Below are 27,568 nucleotides of genomic sequence, written 5' to 3' on the forward strand. Positions count from 1 at the left end.
AGCAGGGCCGCGGCGGGAAGGCAGCAAGAGTCCGAGACCTGGAGGGCCGCGGGCACAGGCCGGCCATGCGTGCAGGGAGCTCAAGAGAGCTTCTCAGCTTCTCCACGCTCGCTGGGGGTTTTGGCCTTGTCCAGCTGGGCCAAGGCTTTTCCTCTTGACCCACATCTCCTGGCTGAGTGCAGAGATACCAGTCTCCTTATCTGGGGGGTGGGGGTGGAACTGAAACGTAATGCCAAGTGGTTTGTTTTAAGTTCTGACCTTGTACACACGGGTGTGTGTTTTCTCCTGCTGTTTTCATCTGCTCTCTGGGGCCCAACCAAACCCTGATGGAAAAAATTCTGGTGGAAAGGAAGGCAGGTCCGTTGTGCCCTCTGGTGGCCAGCGTTGCGAGGTGGCCCGGTCAGCACTCTAGGCCAAGGTCAGAAAGGGTTTCCCAGGACAGGCCGTGCCCTACTAGCCCTTGGGGGGCGGGGGCTCATCTTCCAAGTGCTTGAGTCTGGAGCAAAGCTGATAGTGCCTTGGCCCCACGCTCTTGTGGGAAGCTGAGGCTTCTCATTCTCAGCCAGGACCCGGGAACTCAATACCTGGCTTTTGAGGTCCTGTGTACACCCCTTCCTTGCTGGCAAGTGACCACACCCCCTAGAGTCTAAGCTTCCTGGTTAAATTCTCCTCCAGTGGGGTATTGTGCTTCTTGGAGGGATTGTTGCAGGACTGAATGAGATGAATGGAGGCAAAGCACTGAGCCCGTGTTGAACAGCGTGCCAAGGGAAGCGTGGTCATCGCGAACCATCGCCCACTTTTCCTGGTCTTGTCGCTCTCTGACTACCTGCCTGTCTCTACCCGGCCCCCTTGGTCTGTGGTCTTCTTTTTTTTTTTTAATTTTTAAATTTTTTTTTTTTTTTTTTTTTTATTTATGATAGTCACAGAGAGAGAGAGAGAGAGAGAGAGAGAGAGAGGCAGAGACACAGGCAGAGGGAGAAGCGGGCTCCATGCACCGGGAGCCCGATGTGAGATTCGATCCCGGGTCTCCAGGATCGTGCCCTGGGCCAAAGGCAGGCGCCAAACCGCTGCGCCACCCAGGGATCCCCGGTCTGTGGTCTTCTGATGGCAGAGAACTTGTCTGGCCAAGCCCCAGCCTCCGGGGGCCCTTGGCGAGTATTTATCAAATGAAATGTATGTAAGCCTAAAGTATATTGGTTTTGCCCACTATCCCATGAGGCGGACCAGTTAGGAATCGTTTTCCACTTTGCAGAGAAGCTCCATGTCTGGATCCAGGTCTAGGACTCTCAGGGCATGTGGGGGACCGTGATCCAACTCAGCCTTCTTCATGGGGGCGCCTCCAGTGGGGAGAAAGCTTCCAGCCATCTGCAGGTCTACACCCACCAGGCAGAGCGCTCTGTTTTGGATAAAGGTTCAGCAAAGCCAGTCCAAAGGTTAGAAAACATGGAGAGGGAGGAGTTCTCAGGTGTCATGAGTAGCCACAGGAAGGGGGACCTGGACCTGGGTGGCTCTGCAGACGCCCTCAGGGCACTCTGCTTTCTGCAGCAATAGTTCATACAACCAGTAGGCACCCCTTCTGGAAGGCCTGAGAAAAGATGTTCTCAGGTGATAGCACTCACAGCCCCTGGCTTTGGTCTTCTGTGCTCCAGGAAGCGTACCAGGCACAGGCGGGGAGCTCCCCGGCCCTGTCAAGAGGGAGGCTCACTGCCCTGACACGGGAGGCATGCCTGAGGGTCCTGAGGACACTGTGAGCATCCCAGCCTCTGGTTGCTTTTCTCTGGCTCCCAGCAGCAGCATCCAGGGTGAGGACCATGCCCTTAGGGGTCCACACTGATGTTTCTGGACTTTATTCCCCACCCCCTCATTGTCGCCAGACCTTTCTCTAGCTGCACCTGCCATTGGGCTACCCCATTGCCCTTTTGTCTGTGCCCTGGCACCTGCCATCTTGCTGCCTACTTTCCCTCATTCCTGGTGGACTTCGCAAATTCGTTGTGTGTTTCTACCCAATTTGTGCCTCTACTCCAGTGACTTTAGTGTCCCTGTAGAGCTCATATATAGAACCTGCCCCCATGGGCCTGGACCTCTACTCTCCCCCCACTTCCTCCCTCCACCTTCAGCCTCTCCATCACCTGGTACTGCTCCATCCTGAAGGCCACCTCATGCCTCATTTCTCCCTAAAGTCATCTTGGCCTCGGGGGCACTACACCTCCCCGGGGAACTGTGGCCTCTCTGCTCACTGTTTCTAACCCTCCTTGTGCTGTCCCTGCCTCCTAAGACTGTGCCTGCTCACTTCCTGCAATTTCTCATCCAGACCCGCAGCCCCCATGGTCTCTAACCTGGCAGGGTCCATGTCTCTGTGTCCAAGTGGTGGGAGTCTTAGGGCCACAATCCTGCCTTTCTGTAACAAGCTCTGAGCTAACAGAGAGATTGATTTGAGAGCCTGTTGTCACTTGTAGTTTGGGTCAGGCTGAATCTGAGGATGTGACTTAGAATTGCAGCAAAAGATCCAGTTGGCTCTTGCTTATCTCACCCAGTTGAATCGACTTTTCTATCCCTGGATGTGGCCTCCTGTCTGCAACAGGCAGACCAGTCTGGAATAAGCCCCTTAGAGGCCCAGAAACTAGAGATGTTGGGGACCACTGTACTTTCCAGAGCCAACAGGGTGTGGCATCCTGAGCTCCTTTGTTGCTGTGTTCACATGGTGGTGGTGGTGATGGTGATGGTGGTGGTGATGGTGATGGTGGTGATGGTGGTTGTGGTAGTGGTGGTGATGAAGGTGGTGGTTGTGATGAAGGTGGTGGTGATGATGAAGGTGGTGGTTGTGATGAAGGTGATAGTTGTGATGATGGTGGTGATGGTGGTGATGGTGGTGGTGATGAAGGTGGTGGTTGTGATGATGGTGGTGGTTGTGATGATGGTGGTGGTTGTGATGATGGTGGTGATGGTGGTGGTGGTGGTGATGAAGGTGGTGGTGGTGGAGATGAAGGTGGTGGTTGTGATGATGCTGCTGGTGGTGGTGGTGATGGAGAAGGACAGTTTCTGTTGTCTCTTCTTACAAGGCCACTGATCTCTTCATGGGCCTCTATCCTCATGACCTGCTCTAAACCGGATCACCTCCCAAAGGCCCCCTTCCAAGTAGAATCACACTGGGGGGTTAGGGTTTCAATATATGACTCCAGGGAACACAATTCAGTCCACAGCAGTGGGTCGGAGTTGAACACAGACAGTCTCTGAATCATTCCGTGTGTTCATAGCACGTTAGGTGTGGTGGGTGGCCAGCATTTCTGAGAAGCAGTTTCCTGGGATTCACCCATCCTGTGAGAACCCAGTGTTTCAGCTGAAGGTGACCAAGAGGGCTTTACCTTGTTCTATGGGGCTCCAGGGCTTGGGCATGTCCAGGGCAGGCCTTAGAGGGAGCAGAGCCACAAGAGCACTTGAACACATTGGCATCATCCTACAGATGGATATTGTGACGTAGGGGTGTCAGGACCTGCGCCCCGGAGGTGCCTCTACTTGGTAGGTTTTGAGTCAGTGAACAAAGTAGAAGCAGAGGGACACCTGGGTGGCTCAGTGGTTGAGCATTTGCCTTCGGCTCAGGGTGTGATTCCCAGGGTCCTGGGATCGAGTCCCACATTGGGTTTCCTGCAGGGAGCCTGCTTCTCTCTCTGCCTGTGACTCTGCCTCTCTCTTTGTGTCTCTCATGAATAAATTAAAAAAAAAAAAAAAAAAGTAGAGGCAGAGAGGCAGGTCCTTCCCCAGCAGCACAGAGGGACCCTTGACTCAGTCTAGGTTTCCACCAGCGTACAGGGGTCCCGGGCCTCATACAACCTCTTCTCTTGGGAGGGGATGTGATCTAACATACGGAAGGTTTCTTTAGTGACAGAAGAAGAAGGTTAAAGAAGGTTTTCTTTAGGGGGGATGCATAGCATGGAGGGGGCTCCAGCTCTTGCCTCTGTGTCTGGGCAGGTGCCAGGGGGGTCCTCAAGAAATGTCCTTAGGTCCTCAGGGCTCTCTGTGGAGGGTTTTGACTAATTCCATTCCCTTCCCTGGCCTCCTTCCCGCCTGGAAAGCGGGTGGGGAATGAGCTCCCCGCTGGCTGAGCAATACGGATGGGTCCTGCCTGCATGTGTCACCACCTGGTGGCTGCTTTCCCACATTGCAGCTGGAACCTGAGCTCTCCCAGGAAGGAACTTGTTAGAAGCTGGGTCTCTAAATGGGGAAGGGGGGGGGGGCCGTGTTAACAATACTCCCCGCCCCAGAGAGCACAGCAGCCCTGATGGGGTGAGGATAACAGAGTGATGGGGGAATAAGGAAGGGGAATGCTAAGAGTTGGAGAAGCCACTTGGAAAGGAATCAAGGGTGATCAGAGCCCCCAGCAGTGGCTGCAGGAGCCTGGGAAGAGGTGCAAGAAGGAAGGGGAGGGGGCAAATCAGCCTGGGTGCCCAGGGAGGGGGGCTCACAGTCTGGCTGGCATGTCCTTCTCCACGCACGACCTTGATTTCATAACAGGAAGCATCTATCGGAGGCTTCAGGGGCACGTGTTTCTTAGCCTTCGGTGTGTAACTCATTGAATCCTCAAGCAGGTTTCTAAGGTAGGTACCCCGGCACCCCGGCTTTACCCACAAGGAGCTCAGGCACAGAGAGGTTAAGGACCTTGTTCGAACTCACACAGCTAATAAGAAGGCCCTGGAGTCAGGCCGCCTGCGTTCCTCTCTGTGCCCTTCTGCTCCGACGCTGCCTTCAGAGGGTCTCCGCAAAACTTCCCAAATGAACCTGGGAGACGTCCTTGTGGGGGGCTACAGAGTGACAGACAGGGAGCCCTCGGTCTGCTTGCTTTGAAGCCCACCTCTAATCCCATCTGGCTTTGCCCACGTGGAAACCTGGCAACCGCTCACCAGCCCCACAGGGCTGCTTGGAGAACTCAGGATCGTGCCCAGGGAGGCCTTGTGCCAACTGTGACGTGCCACGCAGATTGGGAGCTACTACGGCTGACGCCAGTTTTGCATTACAGAACCCCAATCCTGGATTTCTGGATCTGTTCACAACAAGACTTGGGCCGACTCTGGATCAAACTTGGATGCATCCGCAGATGTACCCATTCATCGGGAAAAGAATGAACCCTCATTAGGCCCGCATGGGGCCCTGGCCAAGGCTGTGTCACTCAGCAGATGCTTGGAGCAGCTGGCACAGAGGTCACACCCCCTCTGACGGCCAGTATGGTCATGTCCATTCAACAGAGGGGGCAGCTGAGATTCAGAGAGGCTAGGTGACTCATCACTGTCACACAGCAGCGAGAGGCACAGTGGCATTTGAGAGGCTCATGCTCTGAACCCCTGGGCACTTGGTCGGGGACGACCCTAGACCAAGGAGCCGCTGGGCCTCTTGCAGGACGGAGAACAACCCCTGACCGGATGACGCAGAAACAGGACGACCATCCCCGAACGATAAAATAGCTTTGTTTTAATTCACTTTGATTTGGATCATTGGAAATATTCAACAATAAATAAAACAGAGCAGAGGCCGAGGAAGGCAGGCTCTTGCAAAGGTCATTCAAAAAAGCATCCAGGTTAGCGCTCGGCTACAAAACACACACAGGAGCGAGGCCAGAGGGAGAGGGAAGCAAAATTTTAAAACACCAACAATGAACCCAACATGATTGCAAAGAACAAAAAAGTGCTCGAGAAACTTTGGCTTGGACGCGAAGCCGGTGAGGGGCCGGCCCCGTGGGGCAGCCGCGTTCGTCCTGGGGGCGGCCCCTCCAGACCCGGGCCCCGGGGTGAAGCGGGCGTCGGGCGCAGGGCTGTCCGCAGGTGGCCACCAAGGCCAGGCCCGTCCTTGAGGGAAGCGCAGCAATGGGGTCAAGGGCAAGGGCAGGGCAGATGTCTGCTGGGCGGAGAGGAAAAGTAGGGGCCAAGAGGATGCGAATGCTGAGGCTGGGACGCGGGGACTGTCGCTTCACCTGTCTCTGCTCTTCCTCCCTGGTCCCCTGCTCTTCCCTGCATGGAGGCATCACGGGGCACCCCACAGGCCAGGGCGCTGGTGTCTTCAGGACAGGCCGGAGCAAGGCAGCGGACTTGGTCTCAAACCGGTCAGCCCAGACCACAGGGGACGATGACCAGCCAGTGGCCTGTGGGAACGTTTGCTTCCGACCAGATGCCCGTGGTGGACACGATGACGACCCCGAGCTCTCCGGAGGGGCATGGGCGGTGGCCGGTTCCCGATGGCACGAGGCCGGCTTTGGCCAGACGGCGGCCACTCAGGGCTTGCGCCTCCCTGGAGAAAGCTGTTTTGGTCCTACCCACGCAAGGGACGGTGAGTTCTTTTCTGTTTCCGATTTTGCTTTGTGTCCAGGCTGCCTTGAAGAGGACCATTACTGCAAACATCACAGTCCTAAATATTCCCCGTTGACTCCACTCTACTCTGGACCTGGAGAGGGTCCGTCCTTCTGGCCTCAGCACTTGTAAGAATCACACCCGGACAACCCCCCCCCCCACCTTCTCGTCTGGCTTCCCCGTTTTAAGTCCCATTTTCTTGAATCTGGCTTCTCCCACTAAGCACAGGCCCCTAAAAGCATCTCTTTAAGAACTTTCTTTTTTGCCTGATGGCTCTGGGAGCCAGACGCTACAAACCCACCCTAACAAGGGGGTGAGGACAGGGGCGGAGGGGGGCACGTGGAACCAGGCCTTGCATTTGCGGCAGGTGACTCCAGCTCCTGGCTCCCCAGGGCCGGGGAGGGTGCTTAAAATCTCTCTCTCCCTCCTCGGCCCTGGTCTTCCTGGCTTCGGGCTCAGCACTGAGAGAGGCAGGGATGCCTCTGCTCCCTGCCCAGGGGTCCAGGACTGGCCTCCAAGGGAGCTCTGTGCTTGAGGAGCAAGCAGGGCCCTAGGCTGGGAGCCCAACACTGGGGTGGGCATTCAGGAGCCTCCTCCGAGTGGGGGGGGCGGGTGGTTCTCGTTATCCTGCCCACAGCCACGAGCTCTGGGGGAAATACTCTGGTCGGATTCTCAGCCACCCTTACCCCAGGTACAGGATGCCAGGGGGCTGAAGCCCGTCGGTGCATTCGGGTCAGACCCCTTTGCTAAGCCAACGAACACAAAGACAAGTTTGCTGGGGCTGAGGGAAGAGCAAGGGTGTCTCCCTCACTGGAGGGATGGGGGGAAAAGGCAGACACCGGAGCTTGTGGGGGCCACCACGTGCAGCCTGAGGAGCCCACCTGTGCCTGGTCACAGTCCTTGGGGAGGCTGGATGGAAGCCGGCTGGGAAAGCCCACCTCGAGGTGTGTTCAACATGTAGCAATCGTGCTCTATCTTTGCTCAAAGGGTCTGACTTGCGTTGTCCAGCACCACGGGTTCACTTTGCAAGCCACTTCCCTTCTCCAGGGCCTCGCTTTTCTCAAGTGTTACATGGGAAGGCAGGTGGGAAGTCCTCTCAACAGCCTGGACGGCCCAGTGGGGTGGGGAGGGAGAGAGACCCCCCCCTCCTTACTCTGGGGACCTGTCCTGACTCAGCACAGCCCCGACGCAGGCTGAGCGCTCTGGACCCATCAGCTCTGACTGGACTCGGCTCTTCCAGGACTCGGGGAGGAGCTCGGAGGCCGCTCCGCACCCACTTCTCTCAGCGGATTCATCAGCCAACCCACAGATGCCTGCTATATAGTCTTTGGGATTTATGATCAGCTTGCTGACCTCGTAGTGATTTATGAGCCTTTAGGGGTCAAGAGAGTCTAAGTGTTGGAGGATTTTAAAGCTCGAACGGGTTTTTGTTTGCTTGCTGTCGTTTCGTGTTTTTGTAAACCATTGTCTGGGTTCTGAACCTCTGACAATTGAATGAACGCTACGGCACCGCTCCCCAGGAATATATGCTCATACACACAGGCTTGGGGTAAAACACGGGCGTGGTGTGCTCTCTCTGGGGACACTTGTGAAACCCCTGAAACCACCTGTGGCCCCCTGAGCTCCCCAAATGCCTCCCTCTCCGTTTGCAGAGGCAGAGACTGAAGCCAGGAGAGCAGAACTTGCCGGAGTGCTGCTGCAAGGAGCACAGGAGACGGGCCCCCGTGACAGCCAGGACACTGTCACACCTCCTCGAAGTAGCAGTGGCCTGTTAGGAAATGCTCTCAATAGGAAACGTGGATTTTCTGATTCAGTGTCAGCAACCGGAGCCAACCATCGCTGCCCTGCCTGTGTGACTCCACTCCCCACCTGGCCCCAAGGCCGTCTCACTGGGTTTTGCAGATTCTTAGCCTGAGAATGATCCCAACCCACAATGATGGAGAAGGGAGGCAGAGCTGAGGGGAAGGAGGTACAGAGCACTCGGAGAACCTACCAACCTGAAACCCTGGCATTTGCCCACCGACGAGCCCCCAAGCCCTAGATATGCATCCCCCTCCCAAGTCTGAGGACTCCTGCAAACCTTGACTTAAGCCCCCCATGCCCCGGCTGCCAGGTGAAGCGAGAGCAAGCTTAATTAAAACATCAGGACCAGCCACGGAGCCACAAAGTGCACGCAATGTCAGCTGAATTAAAAAAAAATCAATAAATAATCATGAGGAGGAATCAGAGCAGCCCAGAAGTGAGAGGATGAGGTATGTCTTCTCCCGCTCCGAGGGTCATGTTCCTGGGATGGCCCCACAAACCCCAGGACACTGTGCAGGTGGCCCGGAGGGACTTGGCCTGGAGGGTGGGCTCCTGGGGCAAAGTGCTGGCTGGTGGAGGTTCTGTGTGTGGCCTTGGAAGGTCACGGGCCCCAAATCCATCAGTCTGTGAACCTAAGAATGACGTGCCGCGGCTGACGCACCTCTGGACGCCGTTGAGCATCATCCTAGCTTCATTCCAGCTCCGGCACCGCCTCAGGAAACTAGTAAAGATGTTACCCAGCTCCAGAGCAAGGGGGTGGCATTGCTGGGGGCGGGGAGAGGGGGGAGCTCCCCACTCCCGAGTTAAGGCTTTTGCCTTATTTCAGCCAATGCGCACAGCTCTCCCCCAGACACAAAGGCACGTGGAAGTAGTCAGATCTGCTCTCAGCCATCATTTATGGCCACAAAGATCGATCACTCAAGGGAGCCTCAGCTTGCGAAGAAGACACCTGCTGGAGTCTGAAACACTTGGCCAAGCGTCTGTGAGGACCCTCGGCGCAGGGCGCCTCTCCTGGCCGCCACGGAGGAGCTTCGGGAAGACCGCAGAGGCGGTGAGGGAGGGGCCGGGCATCGTGCAGAGGAAGGTGCCTTCTCACCCCCAGCGTCCACGTGGCCCGATGTGGCTCTGTCCCGAGGTCGTCCTCACCCAGCAAGCATCAGAGTCAGAGAGTCAGCCCGGGACCCCTCTGCCCAGGGCCAGTGTCCTTCACTTTAGAACACAGAGTCTTCGATATCTCCCCATCTGCCCCCCAAAGCCGAAATGACTTGAGCGTTTGGAGACCGGACCTCCTCCCGCGTCTCCCCACCTGCCCCCTGCTCCAGGACAGCAGTGGCGGTGCAGGGAGGTGGAGGGGGGGTGTCCCCATCCAAGACCAGTTCTGACACTCGCTCTGCAGACCCAGCGGGGCTCTGGGGCCTTGCTGAGTCGATGCTGCCAAATGTCGGGGTGCGAGGGGGCACGAGGGGCACCTGAACACGCCCCCGAGGCTGGCCCTCAAAGCCCCCAGCACAGATCGGCTCCAGCAGAGGCTGGGGCTGGCCAAAGAGGCGGGCTCCGGTGCTCCTCGGCAGCGTCATCTCCCCTTAAATATCCGGATCTTATTGATGGACGCCAAGGTGGCCGTCACGTTGGACTCAAAGTCTCCGTCGTGCACCCCGGTCTTGCGGAAAGCCCCCGCCGATGGATTGTTCTCCCAGTAGTGATGCCAGTTCCCCTTACTGTCTGCCCCGAAGCCGTACAAGTCCACCTGTGTGTGTGGGGGGGGGGGGCAAAGCAAAGGTCAGAACCAGACAGCAGGGCTACAGGAAGAAGCTCGAAGGACGGGCGCCCACAGGGAACCCCCAACTCCGTCAACACCACCTCCGAAGAGCCGCATGAAGCCTTCTCCCAGTGAACCCTTCCAGCTCCTTGCTGGGTCTCCCAGGGGCTGAGAGGAGCAAAAGCACGAGAGGTCAAAGTCAAGTCTCCGGCTCAGGGGTGGCCCACAGGGTGCTGGGCAGGAGGGCCCCTTCCCCAGGGCCTGCGGGGAGAGCGGGGTTGAGGGCAGGGCCACCTGCTGCTGGAGCCTGCGAGTGCCAAGCCCACTGCTCTGAGCCTCACGTCCCCCAGCTGGAAACTGGGGCCAAGAGGGAATGAGCACATGGAGGCAGGTGGTAGGTGCTGTTCTTTTCCTTCCCTTAGGCTAATGTCCAAGTGGTCCGGGGGCCTCCAGGGACCAGGACCCTTGCCCACATGTGACAAGCATTTACTGAGCATTTCCTTGATGCCGGGCACTGCGCTACATACGTCAGACTTCAGGGAGGCCTTCGTCAGGGCCCCCTGGGTGGGCGCTGGGGAAATCAGGGACGCGGGAGCCTCAGGGTCTCAGACCTGGAGCTTGTGACTGGCCAAGGGCACCAGTGAGGGACAGGAGCTAACCTCAGGCCTCCCATAGCACGGAGGGCAGGGCCCAGAAGGAATCTAGGGATCTGCGGGCACAGGTGACATCTGAACTGGGTCTCGGGACAGGAGTGGAAGACGTCCGGGAGGGAATAATCGAGGGCCTTCCAGGGAGAGGAAGCGCTGTCTGGGCAGATCTGGAGATGGGGCCCCACCCAGGGCCAGGGACAGGAATGTCAGCAGGGCCACAGCAGGAGGGAAGAGGAGGGAGTAGCACTTCTGAGGGAGCCAGCTGGAGAGAAGGAGGAGATGCAGCTTCTGGGAGAGACACCCAGGGTCTTGATGGCACAGCGGGGCTGGGGTGGGGGTGGGGGTGACGAAACCACCCCTGCCCCCTCCCTGCCTGGGATTCCACCCAGGAGCCAGGTGGGGCAGGGGCGGGGATGGCTGCATGGGACCAGAAGGCACGTCTGATCGCGCTGCCGGACGCAGGGTCCAGGAGGAAGTGGGGGGTGGGTGCTGTGGTCCCTCCCGCTCCTCTGGCCAGGGCTGCAGCAAGTACCCCACAGCGTCGATGGAGATGCGGGCAGGGCCTGGTGGACGGTCAGGACAGTCCACGAAGGAAAACACAAAGCACGCTTGGCAATCACGGGTTCTCCACCTCGGGGAAGAGCGGAACCCCTGGGTGCCTGGTCCCCACTTTCGGACATTCTGGTGAACATGGGCCTGGGCACGGTCTGGGTGCTGGGATTTAGCTCCAGGGACGATTCATTCTCTTTCTTTCTTTCTTTTTTTCTTTCTTTCTTTCTTTCTTTCTTTCTTCTTTTCTCTTTGATTTTATTTACTTATTCATGACACACACAGAGAGAGAGGCAGAGACACAGGCAGAGGGAGAAGCAAGCTCCATGCAGGGAGCCTGCTGCAAGACTCAATCCCAGGACCCCAGGATCACGCCCTGAGCCAAAGGCAGACGCTCAACCACTGAGCCACCCAGGTGTCCTCCAGGGACAATTCTAATAAGAGGCCGAGATTCAAACCACAGGTCTCCCTATTACGATCGGCTCCGTTACTCTGCCCTCCACGTCTGAGCTTCCACCCACGGGCTCTGCCTCTGCCTCGGGAGCCCGCACAGAGGGAGCCAGGACCCTTGCTCCTGAGAACGTGCTCCTCCGAGAACAGCGCTACTCCCTGAAACCCACTGTGACAGCAGCGCTGCAAGCTCCAGCGGGGAGAGAAGGAATCAGAGCTTCTGGAAGAAGAACTACATTGGAGCCCGTGGCGAGGAAGGAGGAGAGCCTGAAGGCAGGTGCTCTCAGTGACGCTCCTGGAAAGGTGGGAGGGGGAGCTCTCGTTCCCCAGGGGGTGGGGCGTACCTCGTCGCAGATGTGCAGCGAGAAGATGACGGAGAGGATGCCGGTGGACGGGTACCGCCCGTGGCCCTGCAGCCAGCTGTCGAAGACGTACTTGATGAAGGCCGGGTGGTAGATGAGGATCTGCGAGGGGAGGACAGAGGCCTTCGTGAGCCACTGCACAGGACGCCAAGCACCCGTCAGGTGCCCCCCGCTGCTGGGGCCTCGGGGGACAGAGCCGTGAACGGAACCGGGAGCCCTGCACTCGTGGGCCTTACGTCTAGTGGGAAGGACGGGCAGTAGCCTGACCCCGGGGCCAAAGGATGCTAAAACCCAACTACAGAAACGTGGAGAGAAATTAAGCAGAGGAGACAAGAAAGCACTGGAGGGGAGGAGGCTCCCTGAGAAGGAGACTTCCAAGGAACATCCAAAATCAGGCCAGCGAGGTTCCGGGAAACAGCATGAGGTGGGGACGGGATCGCTCCGGTCACACTGCAGGAAACACATGCACCGAGACACCTGTCCTGCCGGCGATGGGCCTGAACAGTCTCCACGCCCTGACATGGCCCCATGTGCTCGCCTTCCCTCTGCTCGTGTGACAGATGAGGAAACGGAGCTCAGAGAGGCTAAGCCGTGGGCCCGGCGTCACACAGCCAGGCTGGCCATGTCGGGAGGTGTCTGCTATCAGACCTGCCCTTGCCTCCACCTTCACAGCTGCCATGAGGACAGCGAAGGGGACTTCTCAGGCAAGAGAGGGTGAGCATGCACGTCTAGGAAGCCTGACGCCAGCCCCCAGGAAGAGACTGGAGCTGAGGACCACGCGGGTGTTTGGTGAACGGTTCATTGCTCAACCCAGCCTCAAGCGACTGCCGTCTGGGAGGCTCCCCCTTCCACCCACTCAGCCCTACAGGGATTCCCATGTGGCTTCTCCCCCAGGCGGTGCACTCCAGTGTGAACAGCAGGTGCTGGGGGCACAGGGAGCGCTCCAGTTCCAGCCACACCATGAACTGCCTGTGGGGTCCTGAGCACGTTACTTGACCTCTCTGACCCTCATCTCGACATCTAAAAAAGCACAGTGTGTGCAACGGACACGTGTGGTGGACACGTCGTGACTTTCATCCTCCGGCCCCTTGCCCAGGTCTTGGCCTACCCCCTTCTGGGGAGGAGGAGCCAGGGAGGCAGGAGGTGAGGTCTGGCTTTGAAAAGCTCACCCCTGTGCAGCTCTGATTCTAAATGCAGCCACATCAGCACCCCTGGAGGGCCAGTTAAAGCCCAGGTCACTGGGCCGTCCCCTCCCTGTAGAGTTTCTGATGCAGTTGGTTTGGGGTAGGTCTGAGTATGTGCATTTGCAACAGTATATCCCGGTGACACCGCTGGTCGGGGGCCCCCACTTGGGAGAGGCTTTGTCAGGGTTTGTCTGTCGAGCCGGGAAGCTGCGTGGAGGCCTCCGCCCGCCCAGGGGCCCAAGGGCTCTCTGCAGCCAGGTGCTGGCAGAGGGGAGAGGTGGTGCTCTCTGTCACCAAACTGAGCCTGAGCTCATAGGACGAGGATCCTCAGCCTCAACTTACCTTATCCTTTTTCACTTTGATCTTTGCAGGAACAGGAACATAGGTGCTGCAGGCAGAGAAAGAGCAGGTGGTTAATGTGGGAGGGGGTGGAGGGGGCTGAGGGGGCCAGGCCGCAGCGCTTGGGGCTGACCCTGGAGAGGGAGGCAGAGACGCCACTTCCCGCCCCGGCCTGTCCTCCTGCAGCAGTGGCCCATTAAGGACACCAGAGGGCGCTCGTGGCTCACTCAAGAATTTTCTATATATATAAAAAATATGTATATATACATAAAATGTATATACAATATACATATGTATATTGTACATATATGTATATATAATATATATGCTTTTTTATTGAAGTTCGACTTGCCAACACATAGTATAACACCCAGTGCTCATCCCAAGAATTTTTTTTTTAAATGCCATATTTTCCCCCAGAAAGGTGAAGACCAGGGGACTGGCTCCAAGCAAGCCTGAAGGAGCCTGATGGAGCACAGCTCAAAGGATGAAGGATGAGCCTCACAAAGGCCCCCTCCCATCTGCAACGTTACGTGTGCCCCAAGGTGCAGATGTAAACGCCTCACGTGGGATCTACTGGGGCAATTCATGCTCCTGACCTCATGGGACGGGGTGGGAGGAGAGGGCAGCTGAGCTCAGGCTTGGCCCGCTCCTCCCCTGCCTGAGCCTGCGTCCCTCACTGCCCTCCTGAGGGGGTGGCCCCAGACTCCTGCACCCCAGGCCATCAGGCTTGGCCGGGCCCCGGACCAGGAGGCTGCTGGCCATCTGGACAGGGAAGCTGCTTCTTTTCAGGAAGAGTAAGGGACCTAGGGCTCAGACCGAGGCCCAGCCTGGCTCTCAAGCTTGGGCAGCATGGTTGGGCAGGCCTCCATGGGGGGTCCTCCCCGGGAGGAGGGAGGCGAGAGGCACAAACCACAAACCGCGGAGGAATGCAAGGAGACGGCAAGTGCTCAGTACCCAGTGGGGTGCCTGGAACAGAAGAACCGCTCAGGTGAGCCCCCCACTCTCGGGACAGCTCACGACGACTCAGGCTGCAGCTGCCAGCGGGCGCTGGGCCTCCCTGCCTGCCCCCAGTGCTCTCTGGGGCTATTTTTAGAGCTCCCAAGGTGGGGGGCTGTCAGCCTCGGGATGCATGGCAGAAACAAAGCAGATCTGTCATGTGCAGAGTCCTTTCTGGGTGGGGAGGTCCCTCCTCCCGAGGAGTTTCCAGTAAGCCCTAGAGCCTATTCTGGAGTCGTGAGGAGGGGGGAAGGTCAAAGCTTGCAGGGTGTTAGCAGCAGAGGAAGGGACCAGGAGTCGCTGCAGGCTGGGTGGCAGCCTGCAGACTGCGGGGCTGGTGCATTCCAGAAGGAAGTCCAGCGGGGGAGGCATCCTGGTGCGGGCACCACATGGTGGGGGCACGGAGGACCAGTGAGGGCGTGGGGGCTCTCCACCCCGGGGACTCACTGAGAGATGGTGCCTGTGGTGGTGGCACTGACCACCCACTCCAGGTCGGTGGTCTTGAAGGGCACCAGGACCATGCTGACATTCTCCGCCAGCTCCCTGAAGCTCTCGGGGTACACCAGGTGGTGGGTGGTCTTGCTCCCGACGTCCATCTCGAAGCCCGCCGTGGGGGCCTTGTTCATCCTGGGAGGGAAGGGACAGCGGGACACGCATCGCATCACGTCGCAAGGGGGCGGCTTCGATGGAGACGATCAGGACACAGCTCAAATGCTCTTGCTGCTTTCCATCTCTTACGCGCTCTGGAGCGAGCCTGACCGTGGCCACTCCTGCTGACCTACTGTGCGCAAGGCCCCGTCCTGGCCAAGAGGCGCGCCTCATTACATCCGAATGATGACTGCGCCCGGGAGGTATTCTCTGGTCCTATTCTATGATGGGAGAAATCTGAACGCCAAGAATTAGTCCCAGGACACGGAGCTGGCAAGTGTGCAGCCTTGAACTCAGGTCTGTCTGACCTGGGACCCGATGCTTTCCCTCCCCCACGGATGTTCCTGCCGCACGCCGGGCACACGGAGGCTCCGAGAAGCCGGGTGAGAGCAGTCTAAGGACATAAATGCAGAGATCGCAGAGACAGGAGACTATTCTAGAAGGTGCCTGGGGAGCAGCGGCCTCACTACCGAGTGAACAGCGTGGAGATTATAAGAAACCCAGAATACATCTCTTCCCAGGGAAACTATTCTCCTTGGTGACAGGGAAATGCATTTACATTAAAAGCACATAGTTTTATTACAGCCTAGGTTGCAAAATGGGGCTGAATTTTAAAGATCAGACAAGGGTCTGCAACTGCCTCTTGCCCTCCCTCCAGGCCTCTCTGTGCAAAGCTCCCGACCTGCTGGCTTCCTCCCGTTTATGGTCTCCCATCGGGGTCCAGAGAGGCACTGCTGGTCTACCTCCTTCCTATAATGCACAGATGGGGAAACTGAGGCCCACAGGGAGCCCCCAAGGTCCGAAGGGGAGTCTAGGCCTGCTAGGACTGGGTCTTGCCCTCCTGGCCCTGAGCCCAGGCGCCTCCCGCGGCTCCGAGGGGCTCCAGGCGCTCACCTGAGCACGAAGTCGTGGCTGTCGATCTGAGGCCCGTACCAGGACTCTCGGAGGTTGCCAGAGTTGCCCACGACTGCGCAGCGCCGGCAGCCCACCGACCTCTTCTCCAGCAGGGGGTCCACGTTCCCGGGCACCACCTGGAACAGCTCCCTGATGGTATCGTTCAAGTTGTTGGGTTGCTTCTCCCGCTGGAGCCTCTGCGGGCGGAGGGTGGAAGGAGAAAGGTCAGCCGGGCTGTGCTGCCTCTGGCCGGGGCCCCTGAGCCCCCTCCCTGGGCCCCCTTCTCCAGTACCTTCCCTTCTGCAAGGCGCCGGAGGCCCCAGGAGGCTCAGCCAGCCACCTCCCCGCTGGTCCAGAAGCCCAGGGCCCACTCCAGGAGACGGGAGAGAGCTCCCTCACTCATTCTGCAAAGGCTTATTGAGCACCTACTATGTGCTAGCTCCTCCATCAGCCGGAGGCAATGACATCGGGTGATAGGAGAAGGGTCAGGTGACCTCTGAGCCCACCTCCCTGCTTCTGCTCCCTCCATCCTCCTGCCCCTGCCACTCCTCCCAGGGGACCACTGGGCTCCAGCAAGACCAAAAAACCAGCCCTTTGCTGGATGCACAAGGCCTCCGATGTCTGCCTGGCAAACTGTTTTCATCCTTGAAGACCTAGCTCCAGACTTCCCACCTCCTCACTCACGGTAAAACCTGGAGACATTTCCTAAGCAGTTATCACCTCTGACCCCGTCGCCGTGCCGCAACATCTATACCACACCACATCTGAACTGTGGACGAGGAGGATGCTCTGGGGCCCGGGCTGGCTGAACCACAGGTCCCAAATCCCAAACCAGGATTTGAACCCAGGCTTTTAGAAACCCACCTCAAAGTCTCTCCCACAATACTGCCCCCATCTCAGACCCTTGGAACCTTGACCTTTCAGAAAGCCCAGTCCATGGGGTTGTAGGGGCCGGGGTGGGGGGTCACGGGTGGGGAGGTTGGCTGTGGGGTGAGTCTCACTAGCCTCTCCCAGCCCCCTGGCCCAGGGCTGAGTGGCTGAGAAAAGAAAGGATAGCCTAGGGCCTGCTTTGACCACCGTCCAGGAGATTCGTGATGGGGTCTATGGGGAGATCCAGAGGCAGGCAGCACCCCCGGCCCCGAGATGGAAGGAATCAGGTCTCCGAGGGAGAGGCCCACCAGGAGTTCCAGGTGGCTCCTCTAGTTAAAACCTCCAGCATCTCCTCCATACATGTCATGAGAGAGCCACAGGCGACAAGAGCTGGACCTCTCACCACCACCCCCAGGAGGCTTATCATAAATTAAAAAGAGAGAGAGAGAGAGAGAGAAATAACGAGTGTTGGGGGAGGATGTAGAGATCCTGGAACCTCATGCATTGCTGGTGGGCACATCAGATGGTGTGGCCGCCGTGGAAAACACACACAAGTACATCCTCGGAAGGACGGAAAACAGGGTTCTCGTACGCCCGTGTTCACAGCAGCAGGGTCCGCCGCAGCCAAGAGGCGGAAGCGACCCAGTACCTGTCTACTGGCAGGTGAACAGATAAGACAAGTGCGGAACATCATTCCATCTTAAAAAAGGGAATTTCAGGGGCCCCTGTATTGGCTCCATTGGTAAAGCGTCTGCCTTCGGCTCAGGACACGACCCCCCGAGTCCTGGGATGGGGCCCTGTCGGGCTCCCTGCTCAGCAGGGAGTCTGCTTCTCCCTCTTCCTCTGCGCCTCCCCATCCCCACCCCCAAGCTCCTGATTTCTCTCTCTAATAAATAAATGAATAAAATCCTTAAAAAAAGGAGGGGGGGAATTCTGATCCATGCTACAGCATGGATGGGCCTTGGAAACATGTTTAGTGACAGCAGCCAGACACAGGAGGACAAATGTTGTAGGATTCCACTATATGGGGTCCCCTAGAGGAGTCGAATCCACAGAGGGTAGGCGGCTGCCAGGGCCCGAGGGAGGGCTAAGGGGAGGGAGTTAGGGTTTAACAGGGCAGGGTTTGGGGCACCCGATGCTGGCTCTAGAGGGTGGTGTTGGTTACACAACCCTGTGAATATCCTTCCTGCCACCGAATTGTACACTTAACAAATGGTCAAGATGGTAAATATTAGGTTATGTACATTTTAACACAATAAAACAGAACAATCCCCAGATTAAACACCTGCTTCCGATAAGATCTCCTGGGCCGGCTCCAAGCTCCTGGGTGGGCAGTCACCCAGGAACTCGTCTACTCAAAGAGCCTGACCCCGGAGCGCTGGGCTGAGCCCAAGATCCTGCGCTTCCAACGGGCTCCCCGGGGGCGATGCTGCTGCTGGTGTGGGTAGGGAGGGGGCCGCGGCCACGGTCCTGCCGGAACCCAGGACGGGGCCCTGTGCGCCCAGCACCGTGAGGACACGCTCAGGGCTGGGGTCCTCACCCCTGCGTCTTTACCTCATGGGAGTCTGGCACTGTCCCTGGGATTAAGGAGGGACACGGCATCCTCTGGCCAGTGCTCAGCAGTATTTACTGAGCACCTAGTACATCGCCGAGGCCCCGGGGTCTGAAGTCTTGAGGGGCGCCCAGGGGACGTGACTGGGGAGCACAAGCACAGCGGTGTCTTCGCCCGGCTATTACTGACTCACTCATCTTTAATGGCTCATTTCAGAAAAAAAAAAAATCAGTTCATTTTACTAGGAAATCTCCCATCCTGACCACAAGTGGAAAGTGAGGATTACTTGGCAGAAGCAAAAAAAAAAAAAAAAAAAAGTAATCGCACGAAACAATGAGAACAAGACGACGTTGCTGGATTCCCGCTCGCGCTGTTGCTCGCCGGGCAAGCTGCCCACTCTTTGCTGGAAGGAAGACCGGCAGGTGCGGGAGGGGCGCGGAACGAAACGTCGGGTCGAATTAACGTCCTTGCGACTGCAAACACAGCAAGAGAATGGAGAGCGGACTCCCTTCCACGCCCTGGGACGCGAGCGTCTTCTCAACGCCTGGCCCTGGCCTCGCCGAGCATCGCGCTACCCGCGGCTTCGGCTCTGCGGTCTGCGGTCGTGCCTCGCCGGCAGGGGTGGACACGGGGCCCAGCGAGTCTGGGAAGGGCTGGGCCGCCGGGCGCGTTTGCATCCACACAGGAACTGGGGTGGGAAAGCCCAGCTGAGGTTCTGCAGCTCTGAATCCTCAACCCCCCACCTGCTCACTGCTGCGTCCCCTGGCCCTGTGCCCGGGGAAGGGGCGCTCCCATTGCCCTGACTTTTGCAAGTGACGGTAAAAGCATCACCAGGCTGCTAACTCCCGCACACCAGAGGATGCTGAGAAGTTCAAAAACACCGTCCCCCTCCCTCCCCCTGTCACTCTTGCAGGGGAGTGTCCAAGTATCCCCCTTTGTATACAGTCGGCGCTCCATAAGTGCCTGCCAACTGGGGGCTGGGGGCTCCTTGAGGCTGTCCTGTGACTTAGGGCAGGGCGGGGAAGCAGGTGCGGGGTCTGCTCCACCGGGCTGGGGCCAGGGGGGTGCACATCGCGGGCACCCTCACTCGGGGCACAGACACCGAATGCTTCGCTCACGCTCACCGCCCCTGCACTTCGCCTGACGGCACGGGGGAGCCGGCGGGTGTGAACTGCAGCACAGACCACCCAGCCTGGAGGCACGACGTCCGGCCTCCTGACGCCCCTGGAAAGAGGTACCCTCTCCCGCCTCCTACCCTTCCTCTCTCCTTCGCCCAGGGAACCTTGCTCCTCCTTCCAAATCCAGCTTGCTCTGCGGCTCCCGTCTCGGGGGGCTTCGCAACTCCCAAGGCATCTCAGTCCCTTAGACTCCAGCTCCCCACAGCTCCGGCTCTGACCCGCACCCCCTCCCAGGCCTCCCTTCTGGGGTCCAGGGGAAGGGAGGCCAGTGTGCTGGGTCCCAGGCCCGGCTCCTCACAGGTGGCTGAGTGGCCTGTCTTCCCTGGGCTGGGTGTCCCCTCGCACAGATGGCAGGAGCACCCAACTCTAGTCGTCTGGGGCAGAGTGAGTCCAGGGAGTCGGGGCCTCCCTCCCCTGTCACGAGGCACCAGCCACCTTCAGCTGGTTCTCCTCCAGCTGAGCCCCCGGCAGCCACCCCCACCCCCCAGCCTCTGAGCATCTGAAAGGCAAGGGCTCCACGTTTGGGGTCTGGGGTCCTGGGTCCAGATCTGTCGACGAGATGGTCCCGGCTGCGAGGGGGCCTGCACCCAGCGCTGTGATGCATCCTGGAGTGCACAGGGTGGTGTTGACCTCAAATACCCTGTGCTCCAACCAGAGAACAGGAATACTTGTCCAATACGGGGTCCTGATTCTTTCCTCAAGACACGTGGGCAGGGGGCGCCTGGGTGGCTCAGTCGGTGAAGCCTCTGCCTTCAGCTCGGGCCATGATCCCACACTCCCCAGGATCGAGCCCCACATCGGGCTCCCGTTCAGCAAGGAGTCTGCTTCTCCCTCTCCCTCTGCCCCTCCCCCTGCTCCTTCTCTCTCTCTCTTTCTCAAATAAATAAATAAAATCCAAAAAAAAAAAAAAAAAAGACCTGTGGCCTCTGTGTTGTCCAGGAACCTAAGAAGCCGCCGTACAGCCCTGCTCCTTTCTATTGATTTCTACTGGTGAGGGCTCTCTCCCCGCCACCACCCATCCCTTCCAAGTGGCCACGAAGGGCTGAGCTGCAGGGAAGAAGGGGTGCAGCTAAGGGCTGCAGGTGGGGACACGGGAGGGCAATTTGATAACATCCCAACAGTCGCTTAGAAAAATGTTCAGGGGCAGCCCGGGTGGCTCAGCAGTTTAGCACCACCTTCCGCCCAGGGCGTGATCCTGGAGACCAGGGATGGAGTCCCACGTCGGGCTCCCTGCATGGAGCCTGTGTCTCTGCCTCTGTGTGTGTGTGTGTGTGTGTGTGTGTGTGTGTGTGTCTCCCATGAATAAATAAATAAAATCTTTAAAAAAAAAAAAAAGAAAAGAAGAACGTTCAGCCTTGGATAAGCGCTGTTTGGGGGGCGGGGCGCGGGGGAAAGAAATTCATTCAGACTTGCCCATTCAGCCGGCAAATATAAATACAAGTGTTAAAAACTAACGCTTGCAAACAAACAAACAAACAAACAAACAAAAACTAACGCTTGCAGGGGTGCAGAGAAGCGGGTGGCTGGCGGGCAGCTGTGATGGCCTCAATCTGAGACTCAGCCAGATGAAGAGGTTCCTCAAAAGCAAGACCTAGAAAGTCAGGAGCAAAACCCAGGCACCGTGATGCACGGTGATGCCAAGTCCTAATTCCTGAGCCTAGAAGGCACAGAGCGTGTCCTATGAAGACGCAGGTATAGCAAGAAACGGAATTTTTTTTTTTTTCTTAGACCTTTTTATCCATCCTGGGCCAAGCCAGCCTGAGAGGTTTAGGAACTGCCCTCCCCGAAGACCTTTGGGAAGGAAGCCGGTGAGTACTGTCCTGCTACCCATTCTAGAAGTTTCTCATCATCACTTCTAGGTACTGAGGGCGAGATCGGGTGTGCTGCTAAGAGCAAATCACTTTTCTTAACCGAGTTTTCGCTCCTCTATCCCAGTGGTTATGGAGGCAATTCCGCGACCCCTCGTCCCCCTGCCAGGGTCACCTGGCATTATCTGGAGACATTCTGGTTCTCACAGCTGGGGGGTGAGGAGAGGGTGCCGGCATTTGAGGGGTAGAGACCAGGGATGCTGCTAATACACATCCTACAACGTGCAGGACGGTCCCAGACACAGAAGATGACTCCGAGGGTCAAGAGCACGAGGTTGAAACCCTGCCCTAATCCTGGTCAAGCATGGGCCACTTCAGCAGACACTGGAATCTTCCAGGGGGTGAAGGCCTGGCCTGTTGTGGCCCGTCACCCCAGGAATCGCACGCTGAGGTGCTCAGCACGGCCCTAGTGAACCAAGACTCAGCCCGGGCATTCCGATTCACTTCTCCTGAGTCGCTGTAGACTCTTCTCAGCTGTTCCAAGAGACCGTAAGCTCCCAGAGCGCAAGAGATGCTTAGAGAATCGTGGACTGGGAAAGCCGGCCTCTTGCAGGAAGGCCTCCCTGGTTTTCTCAGCCTACGGGCAACTCTCTGTACTTCTTAACATGATATATGAAGAACTTCATGAGCCACGACAACGGCCTCATGGCTCGCACCCCGCTCCTCGCTCCCATTCGGAGGTTAGCCGGGACGCCCTACCTCTCCAGCAACCACGCAGGCCTTTCTCACGCCTCCAGGCCGATACACAAACTGGCCCCTCCACCTGGAGACCCCCCGTCTGCTCCCCACCTGGACCACCTCTCTGAGTCCCTTATGATGAGCTGCGCCACTATCTCCCCCGGGAAGCCCTCTCCGAGAGCCCCGGCCCCAGCCCCAGGGTTGGGTCCTGGGCCTCTGCACCTGCTGTGCCGCTTCCCGAGCAGCACCTATCACCCTGGCGTGTGGCTGGCTGTCTCCTCCCCTCTCACCGCCCCCTGCAACCCCTAAGAAAGGGAAGGAAGATTGCCTTTTCGGTCTCAGTCTATTGGTGTTTGGCATATAGTAGGTGCTCAATAAATCTGAGAGGCATAAATTATGTCCTACTCCCCTCCGCTCCCTTTTGGGGTTCAGCAACCAGAATAACCTCTCAAACCACTAGATCAGATCACAGGACTCCCTTCAGACTCACAGTGGCTTGCTGTCGCACACAGAACAGACCCAATGCCCCACCGTGGGTGCTGCCCACTGCCAGGTCCCCTGCTCCTCCAATACACCCCAGCAGGGGCCACCCTGGGCCTCCTAGGCTGGATGCCACCATGACCTGTAGCACATTCTCCGGATCCTCCCACGGCCGATGCCTCCTCTACCTCTGGGTTTTAGTTCAAGTCTTGTCTCCTCAGAGACCTTCCCTGATGGCCCCATGTTCAGAGGTCCCCAACCCCAGCTTCTCTCTATCACAAACCTCATCTGACCTTCCCCAAGGCATTTCCACCTGAGCCTGTCTTCTTGGTTTCTTAACTCTCTCTCTCAGCCAGTTCCATGAGGGTAAGGACCTTGTTTCTTTTTTGCATCTCAACATCTGCAGCGAGTGGAGCCAGTAGCCTCCACAAAGGTAGGTCCAAGCCCCAACTCCCGGAACCTGTGAATGGGACCTTGTGGGAAAGGCACTTTACAGAGATTGTTGAGTTAAGGATCTGAAGATGGGGGCACCTCGGTGACTCAGTAGTTGAGCATCTGTCGGCCTTTGGCTCAAGGAGTGATCTTGGGGTCCTGGGATCCCCCGCAGGGAGCCTGCTTCTCCCTCTGCCTGTGTCTCTGCCTCTCTCTCCTTCTGTGTCTCTCATGGATAAATAAATAAAATCTTTAAAAAAAATAAAAGGATCTCGAGATGAGATCACCTGGAATTTAGGGCGCCCTGAACGGAGTAACCGGTGGCCTTGCACAGAAAGGCAGAGAGAGACCAGAGATGCAGAGAGACCCAGAAGAGAGGGTCAGGTGGAGATGGAGGCAGGCAGATGCGTCTGTTGTTTCAAGGCACCCAGTTTGCGGCAGTCGGCTCCAGCAGACCCCACAAACGAATACGGAGCGCTCTGCACTGATTTACATGTAGCAGATCCTCGATAAATCATTGTTGAACGAATGAATGCACTCCAATATCCCAAATCTGGCTAAGCGCCCGGCAGGGCCCCAGGTGCACCCCTCCCCGCACTCGGCACGCCCGCCCCGCTGGGCCCCAGCCCCACACCCAGCCCCGGCTCTCACCAGCCACCAGCTGTAGGTGTCCTCCTCCAAGAGGGCGTTCTGGGCGGTCAGCAGCGGCTGCATGGACCGGTTGAACCTCTCATCGAACCAGGCCGAGACCCTCTGCTGCCCGATGCAGCGGGCACAGGTGCAAGGCCTGTGAGTGTATTTCATGAACTTCTTAAAGTTCTCTGAGAGCTCGACAACCATCTGCTTGGGAAACCAGGTGGTGGTCACCATGGTGTGGGAGTAATTCAGGAAGAAGGAGGTGAGGAAGATGAAGAGGACGAGGAGGGTGAGCACTTTGAGAGTCCTCTTTCTCATGGTCACCATCTCTGCTCTCTGGATGGGCGCCTCCCAGGGCTGGTGGGGCTGGAGGAAATCACACCTGGTAGACGGGGAATTTGGAACAAAATTCCCAGAGACGAGAGGCTCAGTCACAGGGTGAGGCAGGGACTCGCAGGGGGGCCTCCAGACCTGCTACGGCCGACCTCACTCCCGCCAGGTGATGGCCACACCGGTGCGCTGGACATCACCCTGTGGTGGTCGGAGGCTAAGTGGACCCCTCGGGGAGTGGGGCTGACGCTTCTTGCATATAATTGGTCTTTTCAGGAAACAAGCAGGCTGCTTTGTCAGCAGTCCTGAAACATCCGGCAATGTCTCTTGAAGCTTTAATCAAACTTAATAAAATGACTGCCTTTGCCATCCAAAGGGGTTGAGGGGTAATTAATCTTGGTGACAGGGCAAGGACTCTCGGGGGTGAGGGGAGGACCTCGGAGGAAGGTTCACAGTGCAGGATAGAGGGGAGCTGTCTTTGCCTCTCTTCCTCCGGAAAAGGGTGATGTGTGATGACGCTTAATTAGAAGCGGTCTTTCCCATGCTGTCACCAGGGATGTGCAGGTAAGCAGCCCGCCCGATGAAGGCACTGAGGGTTGTCTGTCATCTGTACAGAAAAGGAGGAAGAAAACAGGATGAAATTCTATTAGTTTGCTCTAAAACACCATTTCCCTCTCACCACCTCCTCCAGGATGAGCTCTGTCAGCTTGTTCTGGGGTCAGGCCAATGCGGTGGGTGGCAATGGACCATCTCTTTACCCTCTTGGGCCTTGGTGTGTGCGTGTCTATACTGGGATGTCTACGCCCATTCTGCAAGGTTGCTAAGGGACACAGGAGTCGCCCCACCATCTTTCCCCCAACCAGAACCAGGTACATTTAAGCATTCAAACGAAGTCTGTGGAATGAGTCAAGCGTGCACGTAGGGTGCAATGCACACAGCGATGGCTCAGCACAGGCCAAGGACATGCTACTTTCTTTCTCCGTCACTCCCTTTTGGGGTTTGAATTCCATCAAGGACTGTACGCTTCTGCCCACCTCAGCCCTCAAACTCTGCCAATTAGCCTCGGGCCTCCAGAGTAGGCTTGAGATGGCGCAGGTGCAGGTTCCGGTTTACCAGATGTATGGTCTTGGGAAGTCAGGTCAATCTTCCTCTGTAAAATGGGAAAACAACACCTCCACTTACAAATGGTTATAAAGATAAGATAAGATGCTACATGCCGAGCTTCTGGGATCTATTGGGCAATTGCTAAGCTTTTCCTCTATCAATGCATGGATAAATATTCTTGGGTGATCCACTAAAAACCAGATGCGATGGTAAAAACCATTCATGTACAGCAACTTCCTGCAGCCGTCCTCCTTGCATACTGCCAGCCTGATTGGGGTTCCCCATTTTGTGCTCAGAATAAACTGACATTCAAGGAGGTGAAATGACTTGCCCAAGGTCATGGGGAAAGGGGGAAGCAGGACCTGAATCCCAATTCACGGGCCTCTGATTCCCCGTGCCTGGAGGGGCTCTGCTCTGGAAGCGACACCCTGTCTGTCACGGGTCTACAGTAGGAAGAAGATACAGAAGTGGGGGTGGGAGGGTATATTTTCATCAAAGAAAGCAAACAGGGACTCTTCAGATGCCCGCCACACAAGCCCCCCACCCCCTAGACTGCACTGGCTTTGTGGTGGTCACATCTCTTCACATGAGCATGACGACTCTGGTCTTTGCTCAGAATGTGTCCCTCGTCCCCGACCTAATCACCGCCCTGTCAATTTGTTCCCATCCTCGATATGTAGATGTCCACGAGCAGGATCCATTTTTTTTTTCTAGGAAAGTGACAGTTGAAGGGTTATTGATTGCCTTTTGGTAGGAAAGTGGGGGGGGGGGCAGGGCGTGGGGAGGGGATGCTTAAAAATCAGGTTAAATCCATTGTGCCCTCTGGAGACATCCAATATGTAGCAACATGCTACAGCCTCTCCCAGCTTCCTCAACTCTTCAGCTCAGTTGGCAAGGGCATCTTGATTCGCCTACTGCTCCATTTCACTGTTCAAGACAACCTGACTCGTGTTTATAACCTAACGTGTTCAGAGTTGTCCCTTCCAGCCACCCCCTGCTCCTCCAGGAAGAAGCAGCTCTGGCTCCGGAGTGAGATCAACCTGCTGATCCTCAAGGGCGGGCTCTGATTTAACGTGGCTGGCAGAGATTCCCCGCCCTCTCGGACCTGGGATGGGTATGTGCGCTAATTCATCCAATCACACTTCTGAAACCCCTGACTTGCAGGGAGGGCAGAGACTTTATTCGCTCAGGCTGTTTGGTCTGGTATACAAAAGTCAGGCCATTTCAGCAGCTCATGTGGAAGAGGGTACAGCTGAACAGAGCTGAGACAAGTGGTGCTGAATCCCTGATCTAGCCATACCTGCAGCCCACGCGACACCTCAACTTTTCAATAACATGAGATAGTAATACATCTCTTTTATTGTGTAAAGCAGATTACTCATAACTTAAAGCAATGTGACTGACCCCAGGCTGACCCCACTGTGCAGAAAGCCCATCCCACCCTGCTTGACTCTTGCTCATTCTTCAGGGATCAGCGGGTGCTCACGTCTGGAGGAAGGCCTGCCCACTCCTGGCAGGAGCAGAGTCCCTTCCTGGCTTCCACAGTATCGTGGTTCTGCTCCACCTGCACTGTTTACACTTATCTATCTCCTCCCTGGGCTGGGAGCTCCGTGAGGATAGGAACTCCATCTCAGTTATGTTTGGGCCCCTGTCCCCTGGCGCATGGGTGGCATGAAGGAATGAGGAAAGGCAAGGACCAACAGGTCAGAGGAGCAATCCGAGCAGAAAAGCAAAGCCCAAGAGTCAGAAGACTCTGATTCTCAGGCTGTCCCACCCATTCTCTGTGTGACTGTGAACAAGTCACCTGCTCTCTTTGAACCATTTCTTCACCTGGAAAATGGGGGTGATAACACAGGTTTTGTCCACTTTTCTGGGCCATCAACCAGGCAAAGTCTGTCGGATCATCTGATTCACTCACTACGTTATTTCCTAGGGCCCGGTGATGTGCCAGGCTCTGGGACAGGGGGTTGGGACACATTGTGAAAGAGTCTAAGGTGGGAGCTTCCTAGGCACCTGCAACGCCCTGGTGGCTTTGGGAGAAAGGAGGCTGGTACCCCTGGATCGACGTGAAGGAGAGAAGCAGGCATGTGTGGGGTGGAGTGGAAGCCATTGGCAAGACTAAGTTTGCTCTGAATGACATGGGGACCCGCTGCAGGGTCTGAGCAGAGGAGCGACACATTCTCACTGCATTTGTCTTGGTGACGAGCACGGCCCAGGACGCTCACTGACTCTGTACCCGGTGCCAAGGGCAGAGCCAAGGTCGCTTAAATAGAGCTGTTGAACCACGCGGACCAAATAAAATCCTGAATGAGAGGTCAGGTGCCCGGCGACGGCCTGGCTCCATGAGGGAGGTCCTCGTGGTCTACGCTGATGCTGGGGTGGGCTGAGAGGGCAAGGCTGGGCTGCAGAAGCAGGGGAACCCCGACACCCTCCTCCCGTCCATGCAGCGCGTCCCGGCAGGCACGTCTCGG

At 57.2% G+C, this 27,568-nt stretch overlaps 1 protein-coding gene across 12 annotated transcripts in view; it reads right to left on the bottom strand.

The window, feature by feature from the left end:
• Positions 1-5,440: 5,440 nt before the first annotated feature.
• ST3GAL1 (ST3 beta-galactoside alpha-2,3-sialyltransferase 1) overlaps positions 5,441-27,568 on the bottom strand; it is a 97,254-nt gene continuing 75,126 nt past the window's right edge. For all 12 annotated transcript variants that reach the window (XM_038555568.1, XM_038555578.1, XM_038555566.1 and 9 more), the window contains 7 exons: positions 25,028-25,143; positions 23,679-24,600; positions 15,970-16,166; positions 14,875-15,054; positions 13,432-13,477; positions 11,888-12,007; positions 5,441-9,882 (listed from right to left, as the gene is read on the bottom strand). In XM_038555568.1, coding sequence (XP_038411496.1) covers positions 9,709-9,882; positions 11,888-12,007; positions 13,432-13,477; positions 14,875-15,054; positions 15,970-16,166; positions 23,679-23,990 — 1,029 coding nt within the window. In that variant the 5' untranslated portion in view covers positions 23,991-24,600; positions 25,028-25,143 and the 3' untranslated portion in view covers positions 5,441-9,708. The remainder of the gene's footprint in view (positions 9,883-11,887; positions 12,008-13,431; positions 13,478-14,874; positions 15,055-15,969; positions 16,167-23,678; positions 24,601-25,027; positions 25,144-27,568) is intronic.

This window comes from Canis lupus, chromosome 13 (assembly GCF_011100685.1).
Source record: "Canis lupus familiaris isolate Mischka breed German Shepherd chromosome 13, alternate assembly UU_Cfam_GSD_1.0, whole genome shotgun sequence".
NCBI lineage: Eukaryota > Metazoa > Chordata > Mammalia > Carnivora > Canidae > Canis > Canis lupus.